Below are 24,854 nucleotides of genomic sequence, written 5' to 3' on the forward strand. Positions count from 1 at the left end.
TTTCATTTTCTGATACCAGAACCCCGTTTGGTATTACCCACCTTGGTAGCAAATCTAAAAGAGTTCAAAGACTCATTGAAGTTGGTGGCAGCGGGGGAAATGTTCACAAACATCAACGTTTTGGAGTTTCCACCAAGACTGTGTTTGAGCAAGTAAGTTAATTTGGAGTTTCTGTATGGAACATGATTGTTCTTCGGTTGACCCAACGAATATATGACATCTCCCAAACACGACAACGACTTATTTATGTACTGTGTTTCTTTCAATCGGTCTCCTTTGGCCTGAGAGTTATTGAGACGCTCGGAACCAGCCAAATCCACAAGATTCAAACACCCTTCACACGAGGTTCCTATTTTGGCATTGAAGCCTTTGATGTTCAATACAAATATGGAGTGGGACCGGGACGACCTCTCGTTGGAGTTTGTGGATGCAGTTGAGCGGTTCAATGCCGACTTATTAAACAACATAAGAGCTTCTTGAGCAGAATTGAGACGAATGGTACGCAAGTTCGAGATTGTGGTCTTACCGTTGATGTCATCGTGTTTGATGTCATATTTGGTGTCCCCAGATCCATTGGCCAACAAGTCAATTATAGTTTCGTTGTAGATTTCCAAAAACTGACCCTCTACCAGATACTCCCAACCGTTTTGTTTCAAATCTGAAATATCATCAAAGATCTTGTGAATCGTAAGCGGAATCATCCCATCTCCAGGATGGGACATTGTCCAAGTTTTGCCCGACCCGGTTTGGCCATAGGCAAATACACACACGTTGAAACCATCCAAAGCAGACTGAACCAATTGAGAAAGCTCATCAAAAACCTGAGAGTTCTGATGACTGGGACCAAACACCTTGTCGAACTTGAACGTGTACGAGGTTTTGTTGCGGGCTTGAGTTTGTCCTTGAAGGTACTCTGAAGATGGAAGTTCCTTGGAGATGGAGATGGCCTGGCATAAGCTCTCATCAACATCGTTATCATCAGCAGGATACTCTATTTCTGCCAACTGTTGAGGGTGTACACCCGGACTAGGAGGCCGTATACGGCAGTAAACCCGGATGTTCCCCTTTAGCTCCTGAAGTTTGTTGTGGAGATACCTTCTTTCGTGTTCAACATGAAGTAGAGCGTTTTTCATTTGCATAATCAGCTCCAGCTTGTGGTTGATTTCATTTGTTCTGCTGGTAATGCTTGTCTCTATATCCACGATTTTATGTTCAAGACTGGCGACCTTGTCGTTGATAACTTCGATTTCCTCTTGTTTGGCATCAGACGCCTTCTGAACTTCACTCAACTGGTTCTTCAACCGGTGGTTCTTCTCTGTGACATCCTTGAGACAGGTGCTCTCAACTAGGTCTACTTGTTCTATTTGCTGGCGTATTTCTGTTTGTATCTGTGTAATATCATTGGTCAACTGGCGTATAGTCTCCACTACCGTGGTTTCAGACTCCTGGAACTTCTCGAGAAGCTTCTCTTTGGCAGCCTTCAAAGACTTCTCGACATTCACACTAAAGCCACTGATCTGCTCCCTCAACCTGTCACATCGGGCCTTCAATTGGGTTTTCTGGTCAATGTGTTCCTGCTGGATTGATCCAATGATTTGTTCAATCTCAGTACTGACTTTCTCCTTTTCTTCCTCAAGCCGCTGTTCCTGCTCCAACTTGAGCTTACGGATCGTGATGTCGTACTTTGCCTCGAGATCTTGTAACGACTGTTGTTCAAAATGTCTGATTTCTTCAATATGGCCGGTGATCAAGTTGAGCTCGCTCTTCAACTTCAACTGTTCATCTTCTAGATTATACCCTTCAAACTCAAAATGATGTTTCTTGGTCTTTAGTGTCATCATCTCCATCCCCACACGGTTGATAGCCTCCTCCTTCTTGTCTACCAACCGCTTGAGTTTCAATAGGTGCTCGTTGTGGGAGTACCGGACTGGGATTCTGCTTTTAACGCCCACGTCCTCTAGCTTTCTTCTCTTATGAGGAGAAGGCCACTCTCGCGGGATGTTGAGGGAAGACTGCGTTGTGTCAGTCATCACCTTGGACGGCTCTGGCGACTTGGGAACTGTCTTGTCCATTGTTTGATGTGGTGTTTGGAATCACAAACAAACAAATGCGAGGTGTAGGCGTGCGGTAGGGACACGCGTTTGTTTTCCAGTAAATACAAAAAAAACTACTGGCCTGGTGGGGTGGGCGATTGGGTGAAGAAGGTTAGGACTACAAAGGCCTTTTGTAAACGTAAGTGTGTTTAGCTGAAACTGTTTACATTTTAAGGGTAATCCAGTATCTCAGTATCAGACCCGCACATTTATCTCATCTCGTTTTTTTTCAGTTCAAGTGAGATGAGTGCCAAAGCTGTGAAGAAACAGAAGACCAGTACCGGCAAGGCCAAGCCAGTAGCCGTAGTACACAACGAGAGCAACGAAGAGTCTATATCTGAAAGCAGCCAGTCTGCCTCTGAAGACGACGAGTCTGTGTCTGAAACCCATGATCTGAGCGCCGCAGACGATAGCGACATAGACGATGAACATGAAATAGACGCCGCCAGCGACAGCAACGATGACAGCGATGAAGACAGCGACGATGACATTCCCAAATTGAAGAAGAAAAAGAACACAGACGACGGCAGTGCATCGTTTGCCAATGCCTTCACCAATATCATCGGATCCAAGTTAAAGGCCCACAGCAGAGCAGCTCCCATCATGACAAGAAATAAGGTGGTGTTGAAGAAGCTTGAAACCGACAAGCTTGAGCACAAAGCCAAAAGAGCCTTGTTATCGGAGAAAAAACAGGCATTCGATAAGCACCGGGTGAAGAACTTACTTCCAACTGGAGAAGAAGAAAACATCAGACAAATTCTCGAGTCGGAAAAGAAGTTGAAGAAGGTGGCCCAAAAGGGGGTGGTGAGACTCTTTAATGCCATCATGTCCACGCAAGTGAGAACGAACGAAGCCATCAGTAAGGAGAAGGTTGGTCAGGTGAAGAAGGAGGAATTGTTCAATGAGATGAGCAAGGAGAAGTTTCTCGACTTGGTGCAATCAACTGCCCACGACGAGTAGGTCCATAGACTGTCCACCACGAGTAGTCTATAGATCGTCCATGACGAGTAGTCCATAGACCGCCCCCAGTACATGTAGCATATAATATAAAATCGGTTATTCAGTGTAGCAACCATTTGTATATGTCCGAGCATTACCTCGATGCAGGTAAGCTCATCGAAATGTTTTATTGCAACCTTGCAAGTTTCAACCCTATCATCAGAATGAGTACACCCAGACCCAGCTCTCACTCCCACTCACAATCGAAGGAGTCGGTGACGGTCGATACCATCTCCAGGCAAGATTCCCAAGACTACACAGAAGAACCGGTTGCCGGTCCTACGCGAGTGTCAATCCCCAAACCACAACGACCCCGGTTGGACCTCAGACACTCCAACGCCGACTTCACCGACTTCCATCAGCTTCACCGGTCCGAACCAATGGCCTCCTCCATCGTCCCTACTTCCACCTTTGCATCCACCTTTGCATCCACCATTCCCTCACAAACACCACCAGAACGGCCTCTCATGACCTCCAGATTTCCCCAGAGAAACCTCTGGCGGGTCACGGCCATCTGTCTCTGGGGCGTCACGGCCGGGTTCTCAGATGCCACTCCTGGAGCCATCTTGCCATACATCGAAAGTGACTATGGCCTCACCTACACCACTGTGTCATTGATCTGGATTTCCAACGCCATGGGGTTTATCTTGGTGGCATGTTTGTCTCATCAGATCCAGAGGGTTTTGGGCAAGCGTATGTCGTTGGTGATGGGAACTGCCAGTTCCGTCATCATGTATGCGACGGTGCTGACGGGGACGGTTTTTCCCGCGATCGTGGCGGCGTTTTTCGTGGGAGGTGTGGGCCAGGCATCGGTGCTGGCACAGGCAAACGTGTTTTTGGCCCGGTTGGATAAACTGTCTAAGTACCTCGCAGCATACCACGGGTGCTATGGAATCGGGGCCACTATTTCCCCGTTGATTGCTACTGTTATCGTGTCGGCTGGGGTGACCTGGCATTATTTTTATTTGATAGTGTTGGGAATGATGATGGCGAACGGGGTGATGTTTGTATTTGCCTTTAAGGGTGCCGACGAGGACCTTGCACCGTGGGACCACGATGTTGAGCCACTGGTAGGCCCCACTGAGTCTCCCACCGATGAGCAGGGCGTTGGGTTGGTGGATTTGGGCCCCAGCGCCATTTCGCAGCCGGCTGCAAAAACTTCCAGCAGCCATTCGGTGTTCATGGAGGCAGTCAAGTTCCCCATCACGTGGATGCTTGCATTCTTTGTATTATTTTATCAGGGGTCCGAGGTGTCGTTGGCGGGGTGGATCGTCACGTTCCTCTTGGACTATCGGCACGGGTCTGCCAGCGTTGGGTACGTGGCGTCGGGGTTCTGGGCCGGATTGACGATAGGCCGGTTGGTGTTGACGAGGCCGCTCCACAAATACGTGGGGATTCTGCGGAGCATAATAATTGCGTCCTTGTTGGCAATTGTGTTTGTGGCATTAACATGGGCCATTCCCAACGTCATAGTGGCTGGCGTTATAGTGTCGATATCGGGCATTTTTGTAGGACCCATTTTTCCGCTCATGATTGCGGCGTCGGTGGACTATTTACCGCGGAAGATTCAGGTGGTGTCTTTAACCATCACCACCGCGTTTGGGTCCAGTGGAGGGGCGTTATTTCCCTTCATCATTGGGATCATGTCGCAACGGTTCGGGCCGTTTATTGTGTTGCCGGGGTTTATTATTCTTCACTCGATGATGTTGGGCCTCTGGCTCTGCTTTCCGCGGAAGGAGCCGGTGTTGGGCTTGGGAATGGAAAGGTTGAGAAGTTTGTTGAGTTGGTAGATGGTCCAAATTGGTGATGTAGAAATGGGTAGAGAATAGTGAGAGATAGATTCAATTTGATATTTGGTAGGTAAGTAGATATCAGTAGATTCAGTTTGATGGAGAATTAGGACTACTATTCGGGAGTTGGGCAGTAGGCTAGGCTTACGATTGGTGAGTTGGTTAATAGGTTACAGTACCATTCATCAATTGGTAGTCTGACTTCTGGTACTTATTTCAACAATCGTCGCGCTCGCAGATCATAAACTTCATGGCTGCCGACAAACTCATCAAACAAGGAGACTCGTATTTGAGAAACAAAGCGTACCCGGAGGCCATTGACGCGTACACTGACTACCTCAAACAGAGCCCCAAAGCTCTCCAGGCGCTTTTACAGCGGTCCGTGGCCTTCCAAAGAAGTGGTGATCTCGCCAAAGCAAAAGAAGATATCGTAAAAGCATTTAACATCGCACAGCAAACAGGTAAAAAACAGGATATAGGCGATTGTTTCTACCGGCTCGCCATCTATCACTACTCCAAGAACAACTGCGGCAAGGCAAGCAAATTCCTTGACCGAGCCGAACAGTTGGATTGTCGTGAACCCTCATTGGCAATTTGGAAAGCCAAAAGTCATAAAGATGTCCAGGCCATTCTCGCCAAACCAGACGGGCCCCATCAACTCCAAGCCCAGCTTGCCCCGGAAGACAGCTGGGAAACGATGTTGGAATCGAGGTTTGTTGCGCACCAAGACCAACTTAAGCACCTGGAGGAGGGCATCTCCAAGATCAACTTGTCTAAGCCCATACCAGTGGCTGCTGACAAAAAAACCTCACAGGCCGCCTCCCCCCAGTCCAAATCCACAAGCATCGACGAGATCAACAAGCACGCTCCCTTGAAGATCAAAATCAGAGAAGACTGGTACCAAACCAAAGATGAAGTGGTAATCACCATCTACGCCAAAAACATCAACCCCGAGTCTGTGCACATCCAGTTCCGCCCACGCGCCGTTAGCGTCGAGTTCCCCAGTGGCAGTGGATCTGAATACAACTACAATTTGGACCCACTCTACGGCGCCATTGATACCTCCAAGTGTGAGTACACCGTGAAGAGCACCAAGATCGAAATCACATTGGCCAAGAAAACCGCCCATAAGTGGACGGCGTTGGAAGCGTCTGCCGGCTCTGCTGACATTGTACATGAAGAAACACCTCAAACTGAACAAACGGGTTTGGTATATCCTACGTCTTCGAAAAAAGCCATCAACTGGGCCAGTTTTTCAGTGGAAGAAGAAGAGGAAAAGGACGAAGACCCCAATGCATTCTTCTCCAAGATCTATAAGGATGCCGATGACGAGGCTCGTAGAGCCATGATGAAGTCGTTCACCCAGCTGAATGGAACGGTGCTAACGACCGATTGGAGTGAAGCGCAGGCAAAGACGTTTGAGACGTCGCCTCCTGACGGCATGGAGTCCAAGAAGTGGACCTAGCGGTTTTGTTTATCTCACCCCTAAATAATTGAATGCGCGATATCATTTTGTAATGCTTCTCAAACCTCGATTGATTTTAAACCACACCAGATCCATGCACGTCGAATCCATTCCCATGAGATGGGGCTCCGGCGACAACTACGCTTACTTGTTGATGGACTCGGACTCAAAAGATGCCTGGCTTATTGACCCGGCCGAGCCTGATGAAGTGTTGCGGTACTTCAAGTCTCACAATCTTGATTTCCACCTAAAGGCCATTGTAAATACCCACCATCACTACGACCATTCGTCGGGAAACAAACACTTCCACAAAGTGTATCCAACACTTCCCGTCATTGCTGGCAAGGATTCGCCATTGGTGAGTCATACCCCGGCTCACAAAGAGGTGATTGAGCTAGGTACCAACTTGTCAATTACTGCACTACACACTCCATGTCATACCCAGGACTCAATTTGTTACTACGCAGAGGATGCGACCACCAACCAGAGGGTGGTTTTCACGGGAGATACGTTGTTTACCAGCGGGTGTGGCCGATTTTTCGAAGGGGTGGGGGCAGAAATGAATAAAGCCTTGAACACAGTGCTTGCATCTTTGCCCCATGACACCATTGTGTTCCCAGGACACGAGTACACCAAGTCCAATGTGGTGTTTTCGTCAAAGATCTTGAAGAGTCTTGCCATGCAAAAATTGTCCCAGTTTTGCCAAACGAACGAGTTCACCACTGGTAAGTTCACAATTGGAGATGAGCTTGAGTTCAACCCGTTCATGCGTTTACATGACCCGGCTGTGCAAGAGGCCACGGGAGAGACTGATGGAGATAAGGTGACGACGAAGTTGAGAGAAATGAAGAACCAGAGTTGAGAGAGTAAGATTTCAAGAACCCTTTCATATCCCATATTTATGCCACATATATGCAATAGTCACGTCTACGACGTAGAAACTCTAGTCGTTCTACGACGAAGAAACTATAGTCGGTCTATGACCGTAGAAACTCCGGCCGACTGTCTTGGCTCACCCAGAGCTCTGGCTGCCACAACTCCATGAACTCCAAGTCAAACTCGGACTTCCCAAGAGCAAACTTCTCGTACTCTTCGAAAATCCCACTCATACACCATCCCTGGAAGATCTTTCGCATGAGCCCCACAAGCACCCCAATCCGGTGCTTACCCTTATTAGAGTGAATGAGCATAGGGAAGTTGTTCTTATCTAGCATCAATTGAAGAGCGGTTCGAAGCGAATCTCTGGCCTGTTGCTGCTCCTGAAGTGACGTGAACGGCTCTTGAGACGACTCCATCACGAGATGATGGAATTGGATATTGGTGGTGCCGATCCAAGCGTTGTACTCGTTCCAGATATCTTCTTTGGTATGTTTGTCTTTCTTGACCTTCTTTTCTTTTTGTTCTTTCGGCTGTTTCGGCGTCTTCTTCACCTCCTGTCCCAAATCCCCAAGGTAGATGATGGTCTTGAGGCCAAGCTGCTTGAGGAATGGATAGTTTAAGGGGTTGGGGAATCCGGACCGGTAAATTCGGTCTTCCACTAGCGAGAAGTTGAGCGGTGGTACAAGTGGTGGCCTGGCGTTTGCCGTGAAAACCGGTACACCATTGTCGAGCTGACCATCTGCTGGAAGCTTTAGCCCATTGTCATGGTATGCGTCCCTGTCTGGCAGCGTCGGGATGGTGTTTGCTTCCGATACCCGGGCCATGGTAGATGATATTTTTATTCGCAGGGCGAGCGCGAGTTTAAATTGGCTGCTAATTATCCAATAGAGTACATAATAAAGGTTATAATAACGGCTGGAACTTGGGAAGAATCGGCACCGGGGGTATATGTGGTGGCGGATGATCATCCTGGTTCGACAAAAACTTGAAACTCCCACCAGCAAGTGTGGGCACTGTATCGGGTGACCTCAGGTTGATGCGACCACCACCCGGAACCGGTGGTGGTAATATATAGCCATTGGGAATGTTCAACGAGGTGATCTCGTAGATCGGCACCGCCTGGGGCTTCTGGGTGAAGATCTCGAGCTCGATGTGGTCTTCGCTGGTGAACACCCGTTCCACATCAGCATCAGACTTGAGAATAAATCCGTCCTTCATGTTCTTCAACCCCAATACCTGCGAGTCTCCGTACAGAGAAAGGTGAAAGGCCGAGCGAGCATTCTCTAGAAGCTCGTCAAGCTTGGGAGTGGCCGATACTTTGGTGGGGAAGGTGAAATTGAGGGTTTGTGAAAGAAACCGGAGGGCCACTGCTTTCTTCCCTTGAACTTTACCAGCCACCGGCGACACCGAAAGCGATCGGAGAGCAGGGGGGACCTGCTCCTGTTTGCGGACCTGTGATGCCACGGCCGCGAGAGACTCGAGCTGAAGAAACGAATCGGATTTCTGGATCTCAGGAGACGGCTGCGATGTGGGTCCCATACTATCGGTGCTTCTGAACGGCACTGAGCTCTGGGCGATCAAGGGATACTCCCGGATGATATTCCAGTACAAGAGCTCGCACAACGGGAACATAATGGCCTCGAATCCGAAGTCTTTGATACACCCTCCCAAAAGAGCGTATAGGGTTGTTACTGCTGCTTCGTCGTTAAGCAGTACATCCTTGTTGGGAAGAGTCTCCAAGTTGCGGAAGAAGTCGGCCAAGTACAGTTCCTGAACGAGTTTTCCACGGAGGTAGTCGAGGGACTTCTCGTTGGTGGATGCAAAAGATCGTTCAAATACGTAGCCCACGCTGGCAATGATGATGCCCCTACCCAAAAACTCGAGGTTGGCGGTCTTCTTGACGGTGGCTTCGGCGCACGACTTGGACCGTTCGATATAGTTCAAGAGCACCGCTTTCTTGGAGGAGATTTGTGCTAGCGAGCTGACGGCAGAAAGACTCTCGAATGATGGGAGCTTGGCCCCGAGAAAATTCGAGTTTTGACGTCCCACCCGTGGTTGCACCATCGACACAATGGCGGCACGGGACTGGTCGTAGTTGGATATGTGTTTGCTTTTTGAGTATTCGTTGGTATCGTCCTGCGAGTCCGAGTTGAACTTGGTATACTCCGACACAAATTCGTTATCGTCTTGTGCACTGTTGAAACTGTCAGTATTACTGGAGCCACCATCGAATGACTCGTGCTTGACCTTGGCGATTTTCCCCGCTAGTTTATCTTGACTTCTCTTTGACTTGGAGGATCGTTTCCGGTTTCGACGGACACTTTGAATGGCCGCTCGTACAAGCCGGTCGAACTCGTCAAAGTACTCCAGCAGGTACTCAAACTCGATACGGAGCGCCTCCGCCACCTTGGTGATGTTGGCCTCTTGTTCGGAAGCCTTTTTAGAACTTAAGTCCAAAGTGTCAATGAGCTCTAGCCTGCGGGCAGAAAACCGCTTCCAGCGCCGTTCGTCGTGGAAATCGAGTTTATCTCGAATGGCATGCGTGACTCCGAGTCGTCTATACTGCTCCTCCTTGGAGATTTCGTCCTGTTTTTCTTTCATTTATGTGAACAGTGATGGTTGTTTTGAGGAAGACGATGATTCATTGAGGTGACTAGAAATCATTTTTCTGAGTCCTCGCGTTGTGTGGCTCTTTGACTCAGTTGACTCAGGTGAGCAATGAGGGTAAGTTAGTAATTTGGGGAATGAAGGGAGGTATTTTTGGAGATTGAGATGGCGGAAACCATATGGTGGAGACAGAGGGATATGGAGCACGCCAAAAAGCCCCGAAAAGGAGGCAATTGACACTGAATTAGTAGAAATAGAGGTAACAGGGCCTTTTCATTCTAGAAAAAATAGCCAGAACAGTCCCTTAATCCATCTAAGCTGGTCCATACACTTCTATAAGCCCTGCCTATGGACTTTCACATTCTATACCGTATAGTTTGGAGACAAAGTCGTGCCCAGGCCAAACAATTAACAATTCCAAAAACCGGTCAAACACCGTCTCTCATAAAGCTCCCACCATCCACACTCATCCCCAACCAACCACCATCCATATAACTCCAACTCTTGTCAACTGCAAAAAAGTCCCAAATTAACCAATGAAAACCGTTTGTCTCTATGACTCATCCCAAACGGGTAATGGGTTTCGAGGCTAAGCGCGCTTCGTTATCGGCAATATAAAAAGGGCTGAAAAAACTGAAAATTTTTTCTTGATTTCAGCATAATACACTAGCTTACATTAGAATGTCTAAAGGAAAAGTTTGTTTGGCTTACTCAGGTGGCTTGGACACCTCGGTCATTTTGGCCTGGTTATTGGAAGAAGGTTACGAAGTGGTTGCGTTTTTGGCAAATATCGGTCAAGAAGAAGACTTTGAAGAAGCTGAAAAGAAAGCCTTGGCCATTGGTGCTACCAAGTTTATTTGTGTTGATGTCAGAGAACAATTCGTCAAGGACGTATGTTTCCCTGCCATTCAAGCCAACGCCGTCTACGAAAACGTCTATCTTTTGGGAACCTCATTGGCTCGTCCAGTAATTGCTCAGGCCCAAATTCAAGTGGCTGAACAAGAAGGATGTATCGCTGTTTCTCACGGGTGTACCGGTAAGGGTAATGATCAGGTCAGATTCGAATTGTCGTTCTACGCCTTGAAGCCTGACATCAAGGTCATTGCTCCATGGAGAGACCCTGAATTTTTCAACAGATTTGCTGGTAGAAATGACTTATTGGAATATGCTTCCGAGAAGGGAATCCCGGTTGCCCAGACCAAGGCCAAACCTTGGTCTACCGACGAGAACTTGGCTCACATCTCATTTGAAGCCGGTATTCTTGAGGACCCCGACACCACTCCTCCAAAAGATATGTGGAAGTTGACTGTGGATCCAACGGATGCTCCAGACACCCCAGAAACCTTCAGCGTGGTGTTTGACAAAGGTTTACCCGTCAAGTTGGTGGTGGGAAAGAAGGTGTTTACTGACCCAGTGGAAATCTTCCTTGAAGCCAATGCTCTTGCCAGAAGAAACGGAGTTGGTAGAATCGATATTGTCGAAAACAGATTTATTGGTATTAAATCCAGAGGTTGTTACGAAACCCCCGGCCTTACTCTCTTGAGAACTGCTCACATTGATATTGAAGGTTTGACCTTGGACAGAGAAGTCCGTGCTTTGAGAGATCAATTTGTCACCATTTCTTATGCTAAAATCTTGTACAACGGTATGTACTTCACTCCTGAAGGTGAATACATTCGTGCAATGATTGCTCCTTCCCAAAAGACCGTTAATGGTGTTGTCAGAGCCAGCTGTTACAAGGGTTCTTTACAAATCTTGGGTAGATCTTCTGACACCGAAAAGTTATACGATGCCACTGAGTCTTCTATGGATGAGTTGACTGGATTCTCTCCAGAAGATACCACTGGATTCATTGCCATCCAAGCCATTCGTATCAAGAAGTACGGCGAAGCTGCCAGAGAAAAGGGTGAAACGTTGACGTTGTAAGTACATAACTGCCTCATAATAAACATTAATCATTACTATACCCTGTATATTACTTCTTCAAGTAGTTTGTTCAATCCATTTAAATATTTTTCGACATCCTTACCGATCAATGTGGTGGGGATGCTCTTCCTTGCGGCGTGGTTAGTCTTGCTTAAATTGTAATGGTCTCTCAAATGAGAGATGAGCGATGAGAGCACCTTTTTTGCAACCATTTTATTTTCAGTATCTTTTGCATCTTTTTCATGTTCTTGTTTGACCAAGTCCTTGCCACATCCGATGTCACTCAAGTACTCGCCCTGGTGAGTATAGTAGTAGTAACTGGCCAACCATAATACCTTATTGAATTGAGGGTGCCTGAACTTCATGGGAACGTGCGTATCTTTTTCAATCTTGTAAATGTCCAATTGAGTCTTCATATTCATCATAGTCAAGTAGTTTCCACCAATGACAATAGAGTCAGCGGGGGTATGTACCGCATGGATCCATCCACTAGGGATGATAAATACATCTCCAGGCCTTAACGTCACTTTGAATCCCCCTTCAGGATATATTCGTTTTCCCTTATTGAACTTCAGGAACTCCGGAAACCACGTGAAGTTCTGATTCTCATCAAGGCACCACGATGTATAAAGTTCAAGGTTTTGGGCCGTTGGCGGAAACATCAAAAATGTCTTAGCACCCGAGCACACAGTGTAATACACAGAAGTCCCACCAAAGTCAATATGGAAGTCTGTGAACGACCCTGCCACAGACATAAGACAGTATTTGGTAACCTGGGGTCTCTCAGAGCTATCATTCCAAGTTTTATCCACCAAATCGATTGCATCTACCATGTTAGGACGCTTGAACTCCACTCCTAAACCCTTGATCTGGCTGATTTCCAAAGATATCACATTTCGGATCCTGTCCCGGTTACCTGGAGCGGCTGAAAAGTAGTCTCGCCACTGCTGCATGTTCCACCGTGGACTTACACCCTGCTGGGAGAGAACGTCCATCACCTCCACCGGAGTATCACCTCCTACTTTTTCAAGAATATAGTCAATGGTTATCTGGTCACGTGGAGCTGGGAGAACCATTCCCACAGATGCCTTTTCTCCGCCGTTGGGGACGAGTATTGGCCGTTTCAAGCGAGTTTCGGTGGTATATTCATATGTGAGCTCATCCAAAATGTCCACATAAAGATTGGTAGACTTCTCGATAGTATCAGCATAGGGTTCAAACGCATGGAACTTGTGCACATGAGGATGTATCGACTTGTCGACGGCAAAAACCTCCCCATCGTTGAGAGCCACGTAATCTATCTGAACTCTGGCTCTTTTCAGCTTACGGCGGTACTGACTAGGACCATGATCAACCGCACAATTGGTACAATGGAAGGCCAAAAGCACAGCAACATCGACACCCACACAGGTGAAGTGCAGCCAACGGCGACAGATGTCACATTGAACCCAACTTCCGTTAGTTTCCGTGTCCTTCCCACAAACAGCGCAGCCTGTCATAATTGAATCTGGTGCGATATTTTTTCGCGACTTGTGCGCTTTATCTCCAGTTATCTTAACACCATGAGAGGGTTGCAAACAACACACAGACTTGTACCCCGACTTACCACCGTCATAACTCTAGCGCCTCGTTGCTCACGCTACGTATCCACCACTCAACAGGAAGCATTTCTCAAAGAATACAAAATAAGGTCATCTTTAGAAAGACTCATCTTCCACTACGCCCAAAGACCTCTTTCCAAATTCTCTATCCAAGGCCTAATCGAGCAGTCAGAGTCTCTTTCACCAAACTTCATCCTTCAGAATGCCCAGAACACCGTCGAATACCTCCTTGCCTACAACGCCAGGCGGCTACGTGAGTTTAGACGGTTACCTTACCTTGTGGTGCTAAATCCTTCCGTTGCCGAGTCTTATAATGGCTACTTGAACACCATGTCTTCGTTGATAACCGCCTCATTATACCCGCCCGCCACCTTGGAAGAGAACCATGCATTTGCCGAAAAAGTGTTGGACGAGTTCATCAACATCCACTCAGACACTCTTCCCAGCTTGTCCAGAGGATTCAACGAAGTGCTTCATCTCGTGTCCACCGACAGAATCAAACAGTTTCTCGATGAACACTTGCGAGAGCGTATCAGCATGCGGCTCATTGCCCACCAGCACATACAACTTTCCAAGGCATTGAAAGAAGGCACCTATGTCAAGGGAGGAAAGTACAATGGAGTCATTAAGGAATTGGATATCTACAGCGTGATCAAGAAAAACGCCGAGGTCGTGAATGACATTTGCTTGATGAAGTATGACCAGGCGGTGGAGATTCGTGTGGATAATAATCTCTATTCGAATACTTACTGGAGTCGAGCCGAACCTGACTTGAAGGCTCTGAAGAAGTCCGATAAGGTGCTTTTTCCTTACATTGAGTACCATCTCGACTATATGCTCACGGAGTTGTTCAAGAACTCTTTCAGGGCGCATATAGAGAACAAGGTTCATGAGCCGGTGAATGTAACGGTTTCGGTGTCCCACTCTCCATTATACTTGGAAGTGAGAATCAGAGATAGAGGTAAAGGAATACCTCCGGCCGTGTTGAAGCATATGTTCGACTATTCCTTCTCTACGTATGAATCCCAAGAGGGAGAAGCGTATAAGACGCTCAACCAACCGCCTGGACTCGGTGGAAACACCGTGGCCGGTATGGGGTACGGATTGCCCTTGCTGAAAAATTACATTGAGATCTTTAACGACACCATCCCCAAGGACTTGGACGTCGAGAATGATGCCGGACGTGTCAAGGGCCTGTTAACTATACAGAGTTATCACGGCTGGGGTACAGATGTGTATTTGAAAACTGTTGGTAGCTAGAATTTTGTATGGTTTGAGTAGCATGATGTCAGCCTTTCGCGATCTTAAAGTTTCTGTAGTTACACCGCACGAGATAAGACTCTCACGAGCAAATGTTGAATGCCACCTTTAATATGTCCGAGTTCGAGGTGCCTCCGCCACGACTGCCGGTACCTCTCACAACGTTCCCGGATGTGGCTCCTGACTCCGTTGTGTTGCTGCAAGATCAATTGCATTTGTGTTTGATCAACAGTGACCCGTCCGAGTGCAACCAAAACCTTTCTACCTATATCAAATGTGTGGCCGAAAAAATGGCCTTTACTGCTGAAGGCACAAACTACCATCAACTATCAGTCTATGCAATGAAGCTCATCACCCTGAACTTGTTTATCCGCAACTACAAATTGTGTATAGGCAAATTACTAGCATTACTAACGGTGTTCACAAATGTCAAGAACTTTGAGGTACAAACTGGTGCAGTACAGACCTGCGACGATGACGACCGAATGAAAGAGTTTGTGTGCATTGTGTTCTTTCTCCTTTTGAAGTTTAAGAATTCCGAAGACGAAGAACCAGATATGAAGGAGTTCAACGATGTTGTGGATGCGGTGGAGCTATTTGACACCCTCCGTGACTGTTCATTGATAGCTGTTGTTGCCAACTTCATAACTTGTCATATCCAGAACACAAAAACCTCCTTTGTGTTGCTCAAAGTGTGCTGCGACTCAATCTTCGAGTATCTCTTCCACGTGGAATTGCTCTGCGACCAAGAATTCGATGATTTGGTGGCTCGTTCGAGTCTCATTGCTACAATAATTGACGACTTGCTCAACAATAAGTCATTCCACAATTATGATATAAATGACTTGGAATGGGAAGACGAAGACAAACTAATTGCGTACGAGGAGTTCAAGCTTCTTTTGCTCATCAATGAGCAATACTTGATGAAATCATATTCAAGCCCAGGAATCAGAAACAAAGTGTTCGATGGGTTAATGAGCGAGAGTTTGGAAGAAGGAAGTGAGTCAGTGAACTCAAAGATATCTGGGTTCTTGAATGTTTTGGTCTACCATATAAACCGTGAAGAATCCCAAATCATCAAGATTCTTATTCTCAAGTTCTTGTACCTTGTGTTCACGTCTTCGTACACATCGAAATTGTACTACTTGAATGACCTCAAGATCTTGATGGACATTTTCATCAGAGAATTGGAAGATATTGAGTACATGGAAGAAGAAAATGCTGAAAACCGGATCTTAGTGCTCACGTACTTGAAGGTTATGTATCCCATGACGAGGTTTTCTCAAATGGCAGACCTTGTTGATGGATACCGGAGACTGGATATCGTCGCCATGCTCCTGAATATTGTGCTGAACATATCTGCTTCTCTGGAAGAAGATCAGATATCTCAGCTGCTCAAACAAATATCCGATTTGGCATCTAAATGCATGTCGGTTCCTTGGTTGAAGAAGAAGAATAGAAACATTATCCCTAACTCTCAAGCAAACTCGTCGTCATCGTCTTTGAACTCTTCCAGTTCCTTATCAAGACCAATACTTCACAAGACCAGTTCTTCAACCGAATCAATTGCGAACTCGTTCACCAGAGTAGCTTCGGTAAGGACGTACACGAGAAATGATTACCATTTGCATACCACAAAACATAACATAGATCAGAATGATTGGAGTGGAAACCTTGCCCAGGAGAACAATCATAATATGTTTCTTCAAGGCTTTAATTCTCTTGGCCTTAGCCAGGCACCATCTGAAGTTGGCCAGGAACCACAAAAACGACAATCTAATATCCTTGACCTTCCCAATGAATACTTGTCTGCTATTCCAGATGTTAATGACAAGCACTCAAGATTACTCCAAAAGGCAATGAGAAAAAGAGCTCCGCCTCCACCACAATCTCCACGCTTTTGTGCATCACCTATTCCCTCGGCCCTATCTTCACCTTCCCTTGCTACACGAAGTGGACCACCACCACCACCACCACCTAGGAGGAGACACTGAATGTTGAGCATTCTACAAGCTTACAGACTAATAACATTTAATACGTTTCATTAATATGTAATTTACATGGTGATGTCGTCCTTGAACGTTAACACATCATCGAACCTTAATCCGTTGATCTCTGTTTTAGTGTAAACATCCAATTCTTTGGAGGAAAAAATCTTTTCATCTTCTTCGTGTGTATCATTTGTGGCTACTAAAATAAGCCCTCTGGATCTGATCAATGGCATTAACTTGGGAACAAGTCGTAAAAGATGAATTGACGTTATCAACCCAATAAGGTTATTGTTCACAGCAAAGTTGACAGCATGTTTGATGGACTTGGAAGTTTGTTCTTGATCGTTCTCAATCAATTTATCAGGATCAGCATTCTTGACGTGAATTTCTGCATCATCATCCTTTTCATCAAAACTCGAGTATTCACTACTGTCGTCACCCGAATCTGGAAGTAAGAAGCCATTGGTAGATTTAACTTCAAAAGTTTTCAACGTATCGTTAAACGAGATACTATTCATGGCCAAAAACACGGGGAAATTAGGTTGCTTCCAGTTCAAAATCTTACAGATCAAGGAGTTGGATGAAATGAAGATGACAGATCTGCTGGGTTTATTATTAGCTCTCAAGGACCTCAAATGATTGAAGATATCATTCAAGGTGTAATCAATGAAACTGTTCAAGGTCAGTGATACATTGGCTGCAAATGGCAAATTTCTAATTTCGTACTCGGACGGAAATATGATTTCGATGTTCAAGTTGATCTCGACATCAATAATTTGCAACACTAACTCCAATGGTAAATAAATGATCTTTAATAATTTTTTGATCAACTCAAGATCTTGAATCGACATTTGGGATAAATCTTGAACGACCTTATTGTAGTCAAATAAGTTGTCTGTAATGGATGTCAATTGTTCCAAAGTCATGTTTGGTAAATACAACTCGATGCTATCTGTGATGGATATAGACCAATGTGGACAGACCACGGGAGTTCCATCATTAAGAAGACAAACCTTAATCCTCAAGTATTTTCCAGACAAAGAAGTTGCGGTGACAAAAGATGTAGTGGAATTACCTGAGACCAATTCAGCAGTTGAGGTGACAGTTTGATTGGATCCAATTGTGTTTGAGATGGTAGACGGGGAAAGGTAAGTATTTGGAGAAGAAGCTAAGGTTGTTAATGGAGCCGTCTTTCTTTTAACAATTTTGGTCGACGATTTCCAATAAGTATCAAACTTTGATGCTTCCAATAAAACCCCCGCAAAAGGGAATATGACCTGACAATTAAAACAAATTTCACCAATATTTTTCAATCTCAAGTCAAACAATGGAAGCCTTATTGAATTGATACCCGAAGACGAAGTATCAAGCTGAGCAAATGATAAGACGGTAGTTTTTCCAATAAGTCTTGTCCCAAACTTGGGAAAAATTTCGAAGTCAATTCTGAATTCATTCAAAGAGTCCATGTCAGTTTGGAATATGCAGTTGCTGACTCTGGTTTCATCAGCACTAGGAAGGATGATGTTTCTTGGAACTATATCGGAAATGTTAGATGATAACGTGATTCTCCCAGGTTTAAGATCGGTGCCTGAGTTGAACAAATTAATAAACTTTGAACTGTTGGGGAACACCAACTCGATTAACACCTTTTGTTCCAAGAAATTGTGTCCATACCTTCTTAAGGGCAAGATAGGAGGAGGTAACTGGAGGTCAGGAATGGTATCAACGTTCTTGGGAAGATCATTAGAGTCTTCCGAATCTTCTTCCTCGTCCAAAATAGCCATTGAGCTTGCATTCTCGTTGCTTGTACCAGAGCTCCCAGGTTGTTTGTCAGCGAGGGAATCATCGATAATATTGGAGAAGTCCTCTTTTGTGGACTTTATAATGGCTGGATAGTATTTCAATAACTCATTGAGTAGCAGAATATTTCCCTCCACAACACAATAATACAAAACATTATAACCATCTTCATCCACAATATCCACTTTAGCACCAAACCTGAGAAGTTCTTGAGTAGTTTTCAAGTTGCCTTCAGAAGCAGCATAAAATAATGGAGGCCATTTGTTTAAACTATCGACATGGTTTACGTTGCTTCCATTTTCAACAAGTAACTGGACAAGTAGATGGTGACCGGACCTTGCAACCACGTGTAAAGGCAGTAAGCCTTCTACATCCAATGCATTCATAGAGTTCGAGTTTGGGTTTCCTGCCGTCAATAAGTACTTGACAGTTTCATAATTTCCAATTTTGCAGGCATAGTTGATGGGAAAGTATTGAAGTTTCTCATCATCCATTTCAGGGTAAACGTTGCAGCCACTCTCAACCATCTTCTTGATGACCTCAAAGTTTTCGTGCTTTATTGCCAATAATAGTGCAGACATGGAATCATTATCCAAGGCATCCAAATGATCTCTTGGAAAATATGGAAGGATTATATCCAATAAGTCAGCTCGGTTATTTTGGGCCGCATAATGCAAGCAATTTCTACCATTGAAGTCTCTTGCAACCAACAATTGGTCCAATTGGTCACCTTTGAGAGAGGTCATGGCTCGTTGGACTATAAAAACACGAGAATGCTTGATCAAGTCTGTCGATTTCACGACCTTCACCCCGTTGTTGATAATGACATTGCTCTCTTGTGTTGAAAAGGTTGGAATGGAACAGCATTCGTGAAGAATATTTTTGTTATTGTTGAAGTTGTTGTTGATCTGAGACAAGGAAACATTGAAGTGTATCAGCTTTAAAAACGATTGCAAAAAGCTATCGGAAATCTTTAAATTAGTGACTGCTAATAGAAACACTCTTGAGAATTTGGCCTTGATAGCCTCATTGAACTCGTTAGACTTGTCATTGCCCACTGAGGCCTCTGACAGGTTGTGCACTTTATCTATCAACCGAGCCAACAACTGTAAATCGGGAACCTTGATAGTTGCAATATTAACGAAACTGGAGTACAATTCGTCGATTTCGTTATTTTGAATCGACAAGTGACTAGCCCGAGCCACTTGTCCATCAGGAAAAAGTAATGATGATATCGTGTCGTTCCTTATGTCTTTGATGAGATCATTGTTGGAAGCAGAGTTGGAAAAACTGTATTTTGGAGCTTTTACCGATGAGAAGTTGCGGATAGGAGCCAAATCACCATCTATAATAGACTCCAAATCAAATAATGAACTTGTGACCAAGTCACTCAAGTCATTGATTTCGTCTTTGTGGAACACTGGCTGAACGTTCATGGCCGTCAGAATGAACAACTCCCTGGTGTGAGATTTGGATCTTTTGTCCCATTTCTTCACCACCTTCAGAAACCCACTCTCGTTCAACAATATAAACTGCTGTAATCTTAGCAAATCCTGATGAATCTTCTTAAAATTCTGATATAGGTTCAAGAAGGTGATGGAGTTCTTGAATGTGGAGTTGAGGTAGTCGGAGTCGATGTTTTTATTCTCATCCATAAGAGTCTTGACGTCCAAGAAGAGCTCGTTTTTAGTAGCTAGTAGCAAATCCAAGTTCACAGCCAAATTGGCCTGCTTTTCGAGGTAAAACGAGTTGACCTTCTCCAACTCTCGTTCTACCTTGAAGAAGAAGGACGCGTTGTTCTCCTTAAGGGTGTTTTGGATTTCTGCCTGCGATAGTGGTTTATCGAGCGTCAGGCCAGTGGAAGGTATGGCAAGTTGTTTGATAAGTTTTTTCAACACCTTGTAGTTGATGAAGTGGCCAGAATACTCGGGCAACTCGAGCTGCCGAGATGCTAGATACTTTCCGAATTTCATTCAACACAGGAGTTTTGAGGGTGTATGGAGAATAGTGGATACCAGAAACATTTATATGTATTCGCATCGGTCATAATTACGCTCCACGTGCAGCACGGGGTCTGCGCGCGTGAGGCCTGGAGGGACGCACCGCGGTGCTCGTAGCATGACGTGGTTTCGCTATATACGTTTATTTGACTTATTAACTAATTACTTCTTGTTAGAGGCTTGAGCTTCTTCAAACACTTCCTTGAACTTATCGGCATTTTCCTTGTTACCGAATCTGATGGCCAAGGTTTGAGCTTCTGGTTCTCCTTCGGAAATATCACCAGTTACAGAGTACACCCAGGACCTATCAGATCCAATATTGGCTTTCAATTCGTAGTCTGGAGAAACAAAGTGGTTGGCACAGATCTTCAAGGTCTTGTCTCTTCTCATCACCAATCTGACCTTATTGGATTTCTTGTGCTTTAAGAATTTGACATCTCCGGTACCTCTTTCTTTCCATTCTTTAGTATCGGCGTGGAATCTGAACAACTTAGCTCTGACTTTGAATAACACTTCTTCATCTTCTTCGTTGGTTTTGACATCGACCTTCTCTAATTGGACCAATGGCTCGAAGTGCACGTCGACTTCTTCTTCTGCGTCGTCGTTGTCTTCATCCTTCTTATCGTTGGCGTCTTCATCTTTGTTGTCATCTTGCTTCTTTGACTCATCCTTGGATTCCTCTTCCTTTTTTTCCTTCTTAGCACCAAACATGGAGAACACACTGGCGGTAGGGGGTTGAGGAGAGGCGGCGGTGGCTTCAACCTTTGGTTTAGTTTCCTCAGAGGACATGATGTTTGATAGTCGACAATGGATCGTTAACAAAATTTTTTCTGAGGACGAAGGCGCGCAATTGGGACACCACTGTGGTCGATTGCCTTTTTTGGCATACTCTCACGTTCTACTGATTGGCAAGTGTATTACTGCTTATATATTGAAATATTAAACCACAACGCGTGGTCGGACTCTAGTCATCCATTTCTGATGGTTTAATTAAACCTCCCACTTGCATATCCTTTTGTCTTTGTAACCTTGTTTGTTCTTGTTTCTCTAACTCTTTATCTTCAGCAAACATATAGTCAGTAGCATCTCCACCAAATTGTTTGATTTGCACCAAGAAATCTCTTAAGGTGGCCTTGAACTTGTTTTGGTCCTTGTAGACCGTCGTCAAGACACCCAAAAAATTGATAATCTGTTCTTTTTGTAAGTTCTCAAAAGCTGACGACAAAAGAGTGCCCAAATATTGTTTTAAATAGTCACTGTTGGAAGTACCAGGAGCTGCTTGATCGGGAGTATATAATGGAGCCTTGATGATGTTATCTTCAACCAAGTGAACCAATTGGGCAAGTAATTGTGATTGGTACGTGAATCCAGATTTGTGATCGGGTTGCGTAATCACATAAAACGTATCAGATAATACTTGGAAATAGAAGTTCTCATAGAATGCTTTGGTGAAAGGAGTATCTCCTAATTTCTCGACATTTTCTATCAACTCCAAGGTCAAAGATAATCCGTTCTCTTCAACTTCTCTGTTGTTATGTTTAAATGCCCATAGAGCAGCATTGATCAAACTTTGGAATGCATCTCCCGATAATTGTAATAAACCTTGGAACGAGTGCGAGTTGATTTCCTTTAACAAACCGTAGAACTCCACTCTGTGTTCAGGGTATTCAACAAAGTCATTCTTGATCATGTCTAAAGTGCATTCGAAGATGTGTTGCAAAATTAGTACAACACCTTCAGGTATCATATGTCCGACTTTAGACACCAACGTGGACATGCATTTTAATACTTCAGCATCTCTAGCGTCAGGAACGTTATTTTGGTAATCTTCCAACACTGCTGCAAATAATGGTTGGGACAAATCTCTTACGATTTCTTCCAAATTGTCAGCTTTGTCAATATAAGTTTCAATCATTTTCAACACCTCTTTTTTGATCGTTCTTAAACCCCTGACCTTGGGCGTCTTGGTAGCAATGATTCCATCTCTAGCGACGGAATCTGAGATCATTGAACTGACTGCCTTATATAACGACAACATATCCACATAAATCATTCCCAACTGACTGTAAAATCCTGGTCCCAAAGCCTTACAAACAGCCACATTGGTCTTGAGGATATTAGCAATAATTTTGACAGTTCCAGCGTCGGTCAATAATTGGGGATCCCTACCAGATTGTTGAACAATTGCATTCCAAGCGATGTTGGGTAACTTCATCAATTCACTCAAGAGAGAATCTCTCGATTCCTTGATATTTTGAGCACTAACAATGATACCGCAAGCTTCGTAGAAAGTGTGGACTTGTTGGGGTTGCAAATCCTCTGTGATTTGCTGGATATTACGAATTATTTCAAGAATAAAAGGTTCTCTTTCTTGAGGCTGAATTGCAACAAAGTGCTTTTTACATTTGGAGGTAATTTTGATGAAAGTATCACAGGCCATATCTTGGACACCTTCATGAGTTTCGTGCATAAACTCGAATAACTTGTTTACAACAACTTTTAAAAACTTCCAATGAGCCTTCAAGAACCTAGGGTATTGACCAACAATGTACATGATGTTGGACGCTACCACGGCCTTATTATCTTTTCCTTTTTTCATTTCAGTCAACGATAACAAATCCTTAATCACAGTAACCAAGAATCTCTTCTCCATATCTTCATTCATCGTACCAGAAATTGATCCAATAGCCCAACATAATGTATTTATAGCAGTCCAAGACCACTGACTTCCATCGATTTGTCTGGCCAACTTTTCAATCATTATTTGATCAGTATCGACGACATCTAAATGAGTTAAGAAAACCAAACATTCCCTCATACTCTTGTACAATTGAATGGTGTCACTTTCTTTGACAAACTCTCTAACAATGTCACCCTCGTCATTTTCAACAATCAACACTTCTTCGGGTCTTACCATGTTCTCAATCATCACTAACCGTAATTTGGATAAGATTGCAGAATACCTATGCTGTCTTAATGGGAACTTGGCTAAAACAGAGGGATCTGGAGCACCTCCGCTACCAATTCCGTTTCTAGAGGAAGGAGTGTAGTTCAATCTCATCAAAGGACTCAATTCTTGTTGAGGCAACCTTTGAATCTCTTCATACAACTCTCTAACAAATTGAGACCAGTAGTCCAAACAAGTTTTGAACAACTCTCTCTCTTCAATCTTTGATAATTCTATCAAGTAGTATAAGGAGTTGTTCAACAAGTCGCCAAACTCTTCAAGCTGCTCCAATAATAACAAGTTGTTGGATAAAAAGGTGCACAAAAACATGGCAAAATCTTGTAAAAATGACTGATCATTCGAACTGGCACTTTGGTATGACTTCTTCAAGTTGGTACTAGGAGGTATAATTTGGTAAATCTGATCCATGGAATCCTTGAAGAATTCCAAACAGTTTTTCTCATAACCGGAAGAGCTCAAAGAACTGATTTCAATCAAGCATTTCAAGCTCACAGATCTGGTATTAATAGGGCTCAAAAACTTGTTACACAACAACTTCAATAAGTCTGTCTCAAAAATGTAATTACGAGGAACCCAATGAACGTACTTGAGCAAGCAGTTTAAAGTTGACACCACCAAAGAAGGCTTGGTGGTTTTATCCAATATTTCATAGCACAACTTGAAAATCTCTTCGAATTCGGCCCCCATGCTCAATTTCAAGCTCTTGCTCTTGGCCTGGGTCATCTGATCATGACTATAATCGAACACTTCTTCATTCAACAATTTCAAAATGACCATATTGTTTTCACAAACATTGAAACTACTCCTGGAGCTCAAAACGATTTCAGGGATAAATTGGGGCCAGTTATGAGGCCATTCCTGCTTCAATATCTGCACCAAAGTCATGTCAATCTTGTTGATCAAAGACTTGTCTTTGGCGAAAATCTCTTCATCGTCACACAAGGCTATGATCATGTTGACTATAAAGTTCCGGATTCCCACCTGTTCGTTGGTTGGAATTAATTTCCACCTGTATAAAATCAACTTGTCCAAGCAGCTCAATGCTATGTACTTGGATTGACTATTTTTGGAGTTGGATAAAATTTGGTCGGCTTTCTTCCAGCTGTCTGGATTGTCCTGGAACTCATTCAAAACCTGTTGCGCTTTTTGCTGGTCAGGTCCTGAGCCTTTGTAGAACATATCCACCACCTGATCAAACAAGCCTATGTCCAAATCCTGAGAGAAGTCCAAGATTGTTTCCATTTTTGTGGTTCACTTGTATGATAGATTGTTAATAAACAAACAGAAGCAGAAAAATTTTTGGATGCCCCTAAATCGTGAGAGCGTGAATGCGCGGATTTGTAATGGTGATGTGTGGAGTACCATTCAAAAAGCAGCCATTCAGCTAGTATACAAGTAATGTATGTGTAGAGACAAGATTATGAGGGTATAGAAGCAATAGAAATGTAGAGACATGATTACGGGGGTTCAAATAG

The 24,854-nt window shown here is 44.4% G+C and overlaps 14 protein-coding genes across 14 annotated transcripts; 7 read left to right on the forward strand and 7 right to left on the reverse strand. All coding sequences in view use genetic code 12, as the record gives it.

Moving 5' to 3' along the window:
• Window positions 1-2: 2 nt before the first annotated feature.
• KAR3 (kinesin-like nuclear fusion protein) lies at window positions 3-2,072 on the reverse strand (the record flags this gene model as incomplete). The annotated part of the gene is made up of 1 exon (XM_006689904.2): window positions 3-2,072. One exon carries the CDS (start codon window positions 2,070-2,072, stop codon window positions 3-5), a length of 2,070 nt encoding a protein of 689 aa, XP_006689967.2.
• Window positions 2,073-2,336: 264 nt separating this feature from the next.
• On the forward strand, window positions 2,337-3,053 carry RRP15 (pre-60S ribosomal particles component; the record flags this gene model as incomplete). The annotated part of the gene is made up of 1 exon (XM_006689903.2): window positions 2,337-3,053. The coding sequence occupies one exon, from the start codon at window positions 2,337-2,339 to the stop codon at window positions 3,051-3,053; it is 717 nt and encodes a 238-aa protein (XP_006689966.1).
• A 203-nt stretch (window positions 3,054-3,256) lies between these two features.
• PSN45_001454 (uncharacterized protein) lies at window positions 3,257-4,882 on the forward strand (the record flags this gene model as incomplete). The annotated part of the gene is made up of 1 exon (XM_006689902.2): window positions 3,257-4,882. The coding sequence occupies one exon, from the start codon at window positions 3,257-3,259 to the stop codon at window positions 4,880-4,882; it is 1,626 nt and encodes a 541-aa protein (XP_006689965.2).
• Window positions 4,883-5,132: 250 nt separating this feature from the next.
• Window positions 5,133-6,347, forward strand: SGT1 (Cochaperone protein; the record flags this gene model as incomplete). The annotated part of the gene is made up of 1 exon (XM_006689900.2): window positions 5,133-6,347. The coding sequence occupies one exon, from the start codon at window positions 5,133-5,135 to the stop codon at window positions 6,345-6,347; it is 1,215 nt and encodes a 404-aa protein (XP_006689963.2).
• A 94-nt stretch (window positions 6,348-6,441) lies between these two features.
• Window positions 6,442-7,209, forward strand: GLO2 (Cytoplasmic glyoxalase II; the record flags this gene model as incomplete). Its single annotated transcript, XM_006689899.2, has 1 exon — window positions 6,442-7,209. One exon carries the CDS (start codon window positions 6,442-6,444, stop codon window positions 7,207-7,209), a length of 768 nt encoding a protein of 255 aa, XP_006689962.2.
• Window positions 7,210-7,324: 115 nt separating this feature from the next.
• PSN45_001457 (protein-tyrosine phosphatase) lies at window positions 7,325-8,050 on the reverse strand (the record flags this gene model as incomplete). Its single annotated transcript, XM_066157664.1, has 1 exon — window positions 7,325-8,050. The coding sequence occupies one exon, from the start codon at window positions 8,048-8,050 to the stop codon at window positions 7,325-7,327; it is 726 nt and encodes a 241-aa protein (XP_066013761.1).
• A 79-nt stretch (window positions 8,051-8,129) lies between these two features.
• On the reverse strand, window positions 8,130-9,827 carry PSN45_001458 (uncharacterized protein; the record flags this gene model as incomplete). Its single annotated transcript, XM_006689898.2, has 1 exon — window positions 8,130-9,827. The coding sequence occupies one exon, from the start codon at window positions 9,825-9,827 to the stop codon at window positions 8,130-8,132; it is 1,698 nt and encodes a 565-aa protein (XP_006689961.2).
• Window positions 9,828-10,514: 687 nt separating this feature from the next.
• Window positions 10,515-11,759, forward strand: ARG1 (argininosuccinate synthetase; the record flags this gene model as incomplete). Its single annotated transcript, XM_006690404.2, has 1 exon — window positions 10,515-11,759. One exon carries the CDS (start codon window positions 10,515-10,517, stop codon window positions 11,757-11,759), a length of 1,245 nt encoding a protein of 414 aa, XP_006690467.1.
• A 35-nt stretch (window positions 11,760-11,794) lies between these two features.
• On the reverse strand, window positions 11,795-13,258 carry JHD1 (JmjC domain-containing histone demethylation protein 1; the record flags this gene model as incomplete). Its single annotated transcript, XM_006690402.2, has 1 exon — window positions 11,795-13,258. One exon carries the CDS (start codon window positions 13,256-13,258, stop codon window positions 11,795-11,797), a length of 1,464 nt encoding a protein of 487 aa, XP_006690465.2.
• A 63-nt stretch (window positions 13,259-13,321) lies between these two features.
• Window positions 13,322-14,620, forward strand: PSN45_001461 (uncharacterized protein; the record flags this gene model as incomplete). Its single annotated transcript, XM_006689897.2, has 1 exon — window positions 13,322-14,620. The coding sequence occupies one exon, from the start codon at window positions 13,322-13,324 to the stop codon at window positions 14,618-14,620; it is 1,299 nt and encodes a 432-aa protein (XP_006689960.2).
• A 113-nt stretch (window positions 14,621-14,733) lies between these two features.
• Window positions 14,734-16,614, forward strand: LDB17 (pre-rRNA processing; the record flags this gene model as incomplete). Its single annotated transcript, XM_006689896.2, has 1 exon — window positions 14,734-16,614. The coding sequence occupies one exon, from the start codon at window positions 14,734-14,736 to the stop codon at window positions 16,612-16,614; it is 1,881 nt and encodes a 626-aa protein (XP_006689959.2).
• Window positions 16,615-16,676: 62 nt separating this feature from the next.
• PHO81 (phosphate system positive regulatory protein pho81) lies at window positions 16,677-20,384 on the reverse strand (the record flags this gene model as incomplete). The annotated part of the gene is made up of 1 exon (XM_006689894.2): window positions 16,677-20,384. One exon carries the CDS (start codon window positions 20,382-20,384, stop codon window positions 16,677-16,679), a length of 3,708 nt encoding a protein of 1,235 aa, XP_006689957.1.
• A 189-nt stretch (window positions 20,385-20,573) lies between these two features.
• sbp1 (Ran GTPase binding protein Sbp1) lies at window positions 20,574-21,200 on the reverse strand (the record flags this gene model as incomplete). Its single annotated transcript, XM_006689895.1, has 1 exon — window positions 20,574-21,200. One exon carries the CDS (start codon window positions 21,198-21,200, stop codon window positions 20,574-20,576), a length of 627 nt encoding a protein of 208 aa, XP_006689958.1.
• A 175-nt stretch (window positions 21,201-21,375) lies between these two features.
• CRM1 (Karyopherin transporter) lies at window positions 21,376-24,621 on the reverse strand (the record flags this gene model as incomplete). Its single annotated transcript, XM_006689893.2, has 1 exon — window positions 21,376-24,621. One exon carries the CDS (start codon window positions 24,619-24,621, stop codon window positions 21,376-21,378), a length of 3,246 nt encoding a protein of 1,081 aa, XP_006689956.1.
• Window positions 24,622-24,854: the final 233 nt, after the last annotated feature.

Source organism: Yamadazyma tenuis, chromosome 2 (genome assembly GCF_029203305.1).
Source record: "Yamadazyma tenuis chromosome 2, complete sequence".
NCBI classification, from domain to species: Eukaryota; Fungi; Ascomycota; class Pichiomycetes; order Serinales; family Debaryomycetaceae; genus Yamadazyma; species Yamadazyma tenuis.